This window comes from Cryptomeria japonica, chromosome 1, assembly GCF_030272615.1.
Source record: "Cryptomeria japonica chromosome 1, Sugi_1.0, whole genome shotgun sequence".
Classification (NCBI taxonomy): domain Eukaryota; kingdom Viridiplantae; phylum Streptophyta; class Pinopsida; order Cupressales; family Cupressaceae; genus Cryptomeria; species Cryptomeria japonica.
In genome coordinates this window covers 43,303,732-43,313,455 of record NC_081405.1, presented here as the reverse complement: position 1 = coordinate 43,313,455, position 9,724 = coordinate 43,303,732, and the positions used below count along the sequence as shown (strand labels likewise).

Here is a 9,724-nt window from a genome sequence, read left to right as displayed (position 1 = left end):
TTTTGTGAGTCTTGAGAGCAAGTATGAATGAAAATAAGAACTAACATGGTAGGAAGATCTCAGGGTTGGTATGAAGCATAGAGTAGGAAAGACATCAAAGAAACAGTACCTAAACAATTGGCAAAACCTTCAACAATCACCTTTGAGGGAACTTGCAAGCCAAATTGATTACAAACACACGGTTTGAGCCAGTCCTTTTGAGTTTCTCCCTATCATAAAGTAGTTTGACATGTGGATGATAGAGTTTGTTATCAATCTTGTAAATGTGAGTTGAAGGCAAATATTTTGGAAAATGGATCTTAGCATTGGTTAAAGCATATTATAGAATCTTGCAATTGGTCTTATGATGTAGCTTGTCTTTTATTAGATAAGTTTAATATATTGTTGTATATATTAAAGATTTGGCTAACTAATGTATTATGAAATATCGTAATATCTTGATTATATATTTGAAGTGTGTTAAGATGTCATTATTACTATTGTAATGTATTGTGATCCTTACATACCTTAGTTGATATATTCAACCTATGATAATATATGTTTATGATAAAGAATCTAAAAAGAATATTCATTTCACATTGTTTTGCTTTCATTAAATTGGTTTTGAAGGGAGCAAAAACCCTATACATTAGATAGAGTAACTTAAAGCATACTCAACAATCTCAAAAAGGATAGAAATATAGCTATAAGTAAGATGTCGAATGAGAATAAATACAAATACAACCAAGTTGCTAAGCACAAATGAATGCCCAAAGAACTAGCCTAAACAATGTCAAACTTGACTGTATTCAATCTCATACCCTTCCCTTTGTTGTACGATTGAGAGAGATTTAAGAAGACATTTCTTTCGTCTTTGTATATCTGTCTAGAAATTGTTATGATCAAATCCTTAGACCAAGGAGAAGGGGGATTCCCTTGTCGAGAGCTTGTCCATGACACAATAGAGTCAACTAAACATCTAGTTGGTGAAGCCAAACATTGATCAAACTCCTCAAGAGCATGCAAACATTCCATTGAAGCCGAAACAAAAATTGGAGCAAACGAAATAGGATGCTAAGAAACTAAATCAAACTATGGGTGAGAATCCAGAAAAGGAAATGAAGTAGCCAAATGAGTGTAACTCTCCAAACCCCACCCTTGCATAAACATGACACAACACAAAGGGAATGGTAAGAGAGGACCCAACGTCATGATAAGTCTCATCGTCCTAAAAGGAGCAAATAACTTGAGAGTCAAACACATTAATAGTCAAGTGATATTCTTAAGCATTCCTCCACCACAAAGCCACTCCTTATGCCAACAAAGTGGAGAAGCAAAAGCCAAGTGATTGATGGCAAAACAACAACTACATCTAAACCCACGTGCCAACCTCTACCCACCCACTCCATCTTCTTTAATTACCTATTCAATGAGAAGGAGACCCTCATAATCAAAAGGTTGGGTGCATAACCTATCCCCACCATCAAAATAATAATCTTTGAAGAGCCTTTTAGGATATCTATGTCCATCAAAATATAGGCAAATATAAAGTACCCCATGAAGAAAGTAGTCAAGTTGACCATCAAGAATCGACCAATAATATTGTACCAATGGCTTCATAGCAAGAATATTCCTAAAATTGGAGAGGGGGATTTGGAAGTTATGTCCAAGCCAATCCAATGATAAGAGGTTCAAAGAGGGTTAAAGAAGGTGAATCAAGGCTTGACTGAGAGAGAGTGCTTTCCCCACATCCACAAGCTATCATCAAGCACCAAATCTCTTTGCTTTTGAAGAGGGATAAGTTTCAGTAGAAAATCCCCTAACACAAGGGAATTGCTTCATCTTACCTGTTGGCAATTAACACTCATCCAGTAGTCACCTTCTGAGGTAAATTGCATTTTGGGTTGTCATTGATGGTAACTCATCTTCAGGTGATGGTATTTCTTCATCCAGGTTCATTGCTTTATCATTTTGTCTTGCTTGGGGCAATCGGTATACACCCTATGGTTTACTCTTGTCAACCATTTATTCTTGGTACCGGTAATTCACATTATAGGCCTCGGTTAAGATAGTTTCGGACCCGGTTAAGTCATTTGTGGAATTGGAGGTAGCGTGTAGGTTGACATCAAATCAGATCATCGAGATAATTCTTAATATATTTTATGATCCGAGAGGAAGCCGACGAGGTTATTTTCTTTATGAGACCGACATGATGAACAAGTTAAAAGGGTATTTAAGGGAGATCACTTAGCGATGAATTGGATAGATATGGATATGATAGTTGTGATGCGATTTGAGATGCAAATAAGTCAAAGATTGATGGTATGCGAATTGATGAGCGAATGTTAGTGTATGTGTGCAATTGCACGTGCGCAATCCTAACCGGTAGCAGAATAGAGTATCAGTATCACCAGTTCAATTGAAGAACTCGGAGCTACAACCACAACTTATCCAGCATGGTCAGATGCTTCATTTAAGTTCAATTTTGTTACGAATCATTTTGTAATGATTTGTAAGTCAGTGAGACTTCCATATATGTGTATTTGAGTAGTGAACTCTAGGGGGTAAGTCTGTATGGATGTGCATACCCCTCTATGTAATATTTGCATACCTTAATCAAGTATATAGATATTGTGGGTATTAGCCCCACCGTGGTTTTTCCCTTTACAAGGTTTTCCACATATAAATACTGATATTATGGTATTGCTTTATGTGTTCATTTGGTTATGCACTTTAATTTTATATTCTGTCATCCGATTAATCAATAATAAGTTCAGAAATTCTTTTACCGATAGAACATTGATTCACCCCCCCTCTTAGTGTTCTTGGATTCCAACACTTAACCATCGACAAAAAAACTCCATGATTCCAATACCCATTTGTGGAGATTAGAAAGTGATGGCCATATTTCATTGAATCTACAAACTACACCATGTTAAAGACAAATCTTTATTTTCAAATACGTCCTATTGACAAATCACTAGAAAGGAAGGATTAAACACAAAGGAGAGGCCAGATTAAATCTCATAACAAAGGGCAAGTAGGACTGCTAAAGTCAACTATAGTCACATAAGGCTACTCTCAACCCAAACCCAAACAACCAAATAACAAACCAACAAGTACAACACCCAAGAGAAACCCTAGTCATAGGAACAAAAATGGCATCATTTGCATTAATAATGATCTAACCAAGGCCAATACCAAGCTCAACCAAGGCTATGAGAGGTAAAGAGTTTGTAACAAGGGGAACATAAAAGACTAGCGAAGCGTAACCATATTAAAAAGACAATCATTTTTAAGCCCCAAACCACTTGCAAAGGCCACACCAAAAATAAGGGCACTCACAAAAGGGACGCCTATGTCAAGACAACCTTTAGACACCTACAATAAAGGAATCTAGAAGATAATGGCCAATGATAGGTTTCAGTTTCACACAAAAACAAAAGCAACATATTTCTAAAGTATTATTGTTGCTTAATGATTATTAAATTATTTATTGATCCACTTCAAACCAATTGATAATTGAGAGAGGTCAAGTTCCTTAGATGTGTGAGCTTAAATTTACCTACATCATTCGCAATGAATCCCATAAAGAGTGGTTTATAAGCAGATGATCATCACACATTGACATCGTAATATTGCATTTATCAACCATTACATGTGGGAAGACTATGGGTTGTAATCATAACCCTAAAGTGATATTGATGTTTTATACTTCTTAGAGATTATACTATTCTATATCGAATGTAATAATATGCTCGTGTAATTAGTGTGAATATTAACTCGGATCCCTTTGTTGCAGTGCTTTTATATCACGGAATATGATTATTTGTTCGATTAAAGTAACAATAATTGTGATTTGCATTTTTGGTAATGTTGTATGCACACGTGGCCCAAATTTTGTAGCAAGAACTCCCTTGCAAGATTGGAAAACTAAAACGTGGACAAGTCGATGATAGGCAGCAATTTAAAATTTCAGGTGTATAAACAAGTTTTACCTTAAGATAAAAACTGAACAGCAATGCCCAGATACTAATTTGGAGAAAACTTCTATGCAATACAAAGAAAGGCGTAAATGCTCTAATTCAATGCATGTAATGGATGTTTAGGACTTTATTTTCTTTCTTCAAAGTAATAATGCAGAGTTTTTAGAAAGAATTAAAAAAAAAATTATGCTCTAATTCAATGCATGTAATGGATGTTTAGGACTTTATTTTCTTTCTTCAAAGTAATAATGCAGAGTTTTTAGAAAGAATTTAAAAAAAAATTCATCAACAAAGTCATTTTAGCTTTCAGATATGGAGCACAAGCTTTAAGCCACTCTACCAAATTTGGAGAAGCATGATCCCAACCTCATCCCAAAAGAATATTAGAAAACCAAACAGAATAATAGAATTTCCCTTAAACCAGAAAATGGAAAATCCTAAAATATATATATATTGGAAAAGCGACCTTCCACACAGAGAACAGTAACAGTGCAAGCATTGATGGAAATTCAACATTAGATGATAGGTGCTTAGGACTTTGTTTTCTTTCATAAAAGCATATATGCACTTAATTTTCAGACTTGGCACGGCTTTCAGAGATAATATAGGAAAAAGAAAAAAAAATACTAGAATTTCCCTAAAATAGGAAAACGGATTAATCTAACTAACGATATATTTATTATACACACAAATTTCAATCTTACAAGAGCAATGCACATAACATAATTACCATCAAATAATACATTCAAAAATGCTAAATAGAAAAGGACTTTGCAGCAAAGTGATCAACATTATTTTCATGGGTAATCAGCTCACAGAATAACAACGATTTAGCGGTGCAGGAGTAAGAGCTCCGAACCAGAAAATACCAGCAGAAATATTAATATTGTAAACTCGAATTAGCATCATGATCAGCGTTAAAACGATACAATCAGTGCTCAAACAATGTCACGGAAACAACACCTCCGAGAAACTTGAATGTAAAATTTATGGAGACTAAAACCCAAAGTCAGTGTGTAAAATATTGATTAGAATCTCTATTCAGCATCTAAAATCACCAAGCTTTAAAATTTGTCCTCTGGCAGGGGCACACAATCTAAAATCATAGGGTAAACTTTGATCATTCAAACAGAAAAAAAAAATTCTAAACCGGAAAGTTTCTCTATTTCAATTAGAAACGATACGCTGAAGTCACCCCTCCAAAGGAAGGGTAAGTGTCTGCACTTCGCAATGAATCCCTTCGCAAATATGGATCCATGTAGTCAGCTTCCCTTCGGAGATCCTGCCTCATATCAAGGTATGTATCATCCAAAACAGGGCGCTCTCTTCGAATTTGATCACGAAGGAGCTCCCGCTGAGAATCAATGCCACGGTAATTCAAATCAGAAATCCCATTTCCCCATAACAGTGGTTGAGGTGAAGTTATTGGCCCAGGTCTCCCACCAAATGGACTTCTACGAGGGTATGAATTAAAAGAATAAGGATCTTCTGAAAATTGGGCGTAACGACGAGGCATTTCATCTACAGGGATTGATAGGCGAGGGACAGGAACATTTTCGGCATAAGGCACATGCCTCCTCTCTGCCCTAGAAGAACTATCCATACCCAGGCGACCATCTCTTGGAATAGGTCGAAAAAGATGACACAATTTGCTCACCTGGATAGGTTAAACAAAGAGACATAAATATGATTCAAAAGCAAACAAAAATCATTTTAAAGGCTCTGAAATATGAAATATATTGACTTGAATAATTCAAAGTTACCTGCTGTTTATTCAGCTCAAATTTAAACTTCCTTTTTGATTTTCCGTAGTAGTTATCTTTGATGGCAACCTTAAATTTGTCCTCTGGCAGTGGCACACAATCTCTATCAATTTGAAAAAGTACCTGTGGCACATCTCAAAAACCATTACAATAGTTCATAGAGATTTTTACGCAAAAACAATCATTAAAACATTCTTTCTCAAATCTCTTTAGATTCCCATGCAACCCAACTTTGAACCCTAAATCTGAAACGCTCTAGTAGAATGGCATTAGAAGCTTTCTTGCATGGAAAATATGCCCACAGTAGCAAACCCCAGAAATGATAAAAAGCATTTCAAACTGTACAAATCAGCATCACAGGAGCACATGTAACCAGTAGATGGCAGAGCAACAACAAATATTACAAACAATAACAGATCTTATCAAAGCGGTGTACGTTGAAGAATTAAAAGCCAAAAAGACCAATTGAGACCCATCACCCAAATAAATAAAAGCTAAAAACCTGTACCTTTGAAATGTTTACAATTTTATGTTCGTGTGTCAGAACTTGAAAATCAAATAAGTCAACAGGATTCATACTATCAATGATATCTAGTGCCAGAAAAAATATAAACATTTGCAAATTATCCAGCTATGCAAAAGACTAAGAGCTTAAATCTTCAAAGGAACAGGTAGCAAGAAAATTCCAAATATTAAGGGTATCTAACAGAATCAAAGTTCATAAAGATTGAAATCTTCTAAATATTGAATCAAAATAAGAACATACCTGGGCTGGAAATGGCCTATTGGAAGACTTAAAAGCATCGGGCTGGAGATCAAGACCACCACGTCGTTTAGCTCTGTAAATGCCATACATTAGCCGCAGTTCAAAGTCATACAAAAAGAGTTTCATTCCTCTGGTCACCCTCTCAACAATATCCTTCTGACTTTTAGGCAAGCCAAAAACATGGTAGCGGAAACAGTCCTCTTTGGTTTTCGAGTTGCACATGAATATTAATCCTGCAATATCATTCTTCGCTCCAGTAGAAGCTTCAGGTTTCTTCTTATCTTGATTCTTGGCTCCAGCAGAAATTTCAGGTTTCTTCTCACCTTGTTTTTCACTCTTGTTCTTCTTAGATTTCTTCTTCTTCGATTTCACTTTCTTTTTGATCTTTTCATTTTCATCCTTGGTATTCTCCTCTTCAGTCTTCAAATTAGCAGCTTCAATTTCAGCCATAGGCTCGTCAGTTTTCTCAGAAACTTCATTGGCACCAGGCTCTGTGTTGCCCTTGACGTTGTCAGAGCCATGTACTTTCTTGTTCACTTCAGAAGAAGTTGCATTCTCCTTGGCCGCCAATTTTCCCTTATTCTTCCCCATGATTTGTAACCAATGTCCAGAAATGGGTACAGAAATGCACACAACGTGACTGTATAAAAAAAAATAAGACGTAACATTTCAGTATACCATTAACATCCATTTTTGAAAGTAGTCAACATATAAACCTGTAGACCACTGCACAAGAACATTTAGCACCAGTGTTTGGCTTAGAAAACTAATTAACAAGTTTAACTGTTAATGCTTACAAGTCAATTATACATCAAAACCTGATAACATCAATTACACATAGAAACCTGTAGACCATTGCACAAGAACTCTGGCACCACTGTTGGGCTTACGAGTTAATTGCTAATGCTTACAAATCCACCAAAAGAAGTTATTAACAACAAAATGCAAGCTCATAAGCAAAAATGAAAATCAATTTCAAATGAAGCAAACCCCAACATTTTAATGCATTATACTGACAAAATGGGAAACAATGTCAACTCAAAACCGAGGCAAGAAATCAAAACCCATATAGCATATCTTAACACAAAACCACAATCACAGGCCCAAAATAAAAATTAATTTCATGCATGGAGCATATCTTAACCTTGACATAGACAGACAGCAAACAAGCTTCGACGTGAAACAAGCCCAAAATATAAATCAATTCTATGTTCAACGTAAATCCATTTGATACATGCAAAAATGATGACAAATTCTGTGTATGAAGATAATACTAACAATCAAATAGAAGTTTGCATGTATAGGCAATCAATTTCACATATCATAGATAATGCTAGCAATTAAACACAAACTTATGGCTATACCCACCTCACAATCCAAAGCATAAAATCCCGGTCATGTGATTGACATGTAATGCTTTAGCTCTAATTTGAATCGTTTACTGTGTGTAGCGCTTTACAAACTGTTTGACTTGTTTACCCTAATTAACTTGTTTAAATAAGCAAGCAGGCATGTACACCAAAAGGGTAAGTAACCAGCAATACCCGCTTGCTTGAACTATGGCTAACCCCATTCCAAAGAGTTAAGATATCTTCATAACATCCAGCACTGCATAATTTCCCTGAAACAGGGTCTCAAAGAAGTATAACACATCGTAATTGAAAATATTTTGCGGTGACATCCAAATACATGGTATAATATCTGGCAAAGATCCCTTGAACCGTGTGAAAAATATTGCATTGTACCATTTAGCAGACAGCAGAAGCTAAATTTTGTTGCCAAAGTTTGCTGAGGCTTACTCAATCACTATCTACATCCCAACATCATGAGACAAAACGGGTTAAAATTTGTAACACTCACCAGATTTACTCTCTTGCTCAGATCTGACCTACGCAAATTTAAATGTAAATAGCGAAAGAAAAAAAACAGACAAGACCAAACACATGTTCCTAAAAAGAGTAGCACAAAAAACCTCCATGGAAAATCAACTAGGGCAAAGATTCATACTAGGGTTCGCCAGTGTCTGACCTACCCGAGTCTTGTAAATATATCGGCAGAAAATGTATAACTTAAATAGCACTGAACATAAACAAAATAGTTAAAAATGGGTAAAAATATCTACTGAATCAAGCTGACAATCTAGCTGCTGACACTTGCTATGGAGAAATGAACATTACAGTTTCGGCCAGTTCTGGCTTCTTTTAAGCATCCAGCACAGTAAAAGTCATAGAAACACAATCCACATTAGCCAAAACATCCCAAAAAACTTTTACGATATCTTGACTTCCTAATCTACAAACTGGAAAAAAATACCACAGCCACATTTACATGCAATAGCATAGTTCACGGCAATTCCTTAAATTGATTGACCTGAAATTATTTTACCTGCAAAAGAACCAATAAAGGGTTTCTTACGGTGCACAGCTCTTTAAATTTATAACACCCCATGTGTAAGCTCTAAAACTTCATTAGCGGGTAAAAGAAAAAAGAAAGATCAGAAGGCATGCCAGGTTTCTTGTGTTCTACCTTTATTTCCGCAGCCCCTCTCTAACACTTGACGTAGGAAAAACCCAACAGAAACCTTCTAACAGAGACGTCGTAGGTTCGAATCTGGACCTCCAACTGCAGATCCACACTTAAAAAAATGAAAAAACAACCGGGCGGAAAAAGTAACAGAAAAACATATAAATATAGCCCGCGCAAAGTAAAAATTGAGCTTCTTTGCAAACCTTTGAAATGTGCGGATTCAGCGGGTTCCTCTTCTTCGCACCTGGAGAAGAAATGACCAACAAATGAAGAGCAAGAGGCCAAGTGTAAAATTATAGAACTATATATCTAATCTCATTTTTCGTGAGTAGAGGGAAACCCCCGTGTAACCCATGACCAACCCTAGTTAATTAGCACAATTGCAGTATTTCTTGTCGAAATATCTTTTTCTGCCGACTGATGATAATTATATGAGCTGCTTTTAGTTAAATTGCTTACCGCGCTCTTTTTCCCCTTTTGTTTCGGGCTAACTTTATCCTTTTTCTCTTTCTATGACAATTAGTGTTAGTTAGATCTGTTTGTCTTAAATAGTTATTTAAGACATTTATACTAATTCAATCTGCTTGTTTTACATAGATATATTTAAAACATTTATACTAATTAAATCTATTTATTTTAAATAGATATATTTAAAAGGTAATTTTTCTAGTTTGAGTAGTTGGTAAGGTTATATTAAGGCTTTG

General features: G+C 35.6%; 1 protein-coding gene across 1 annotated transcript; it reads right to left on the bottom strand.

Annotated features, from left to right (window-relative positions):
• Positions 1-4,821: 4,821 nt before the first annotated feature.
• Positions 4,822-9,437, bottom strand: LOC131027391 (uncharacterized). Its single transcript, XM_057957430.2, has 5 exons — positions 9,224-9,437; positions 9,021-9,116; positions 6,495-7,134; positions 5,729-5,851; positions 4,822-5,622 (listed from the first exon to the last, which is right to left on the bottom strand). Exons 3-5 carry the CDS (start codon positions 7,083-7,085, stop codon positions 5,137-5,139), a joined length of 1,200 nt encoding a protein of 399 aa, XP_057813413.1. The 5' UTR covers positions 7,086-7,134; positions 9,021-9,116; positions 9,224-9,437; the 3' UTR covers positions 4,822-5,136.
• Positions 9,438-9,724: the final 287 nt, after the last annotated feature.

Bases quoted from the DNA above. Each gene is read 5' to 3' on its own strand.
- LOC131027391 (XM_057957430.2), bottom strand. From the start codon at position 7,085: ATGGGGAAGAATAAGGGAAAATTGGCGGCCAAGGAGAATGCAACTTCT. The intron at 5,852-6,494 runs GTATGTTCTTAT...GATGTGCCACAG, and splicing joins ATAGGCCATTTCCAGCCCAG to GTACTTTTTCAAATTGATAG. The intron at 5,623-5,728 runs GTAACTTTGAAT...TAACCTATCCAG, and splicing joins TTGAGCTGAATAAACAGCAG to GTGAGCAAATTGTGTCATCT.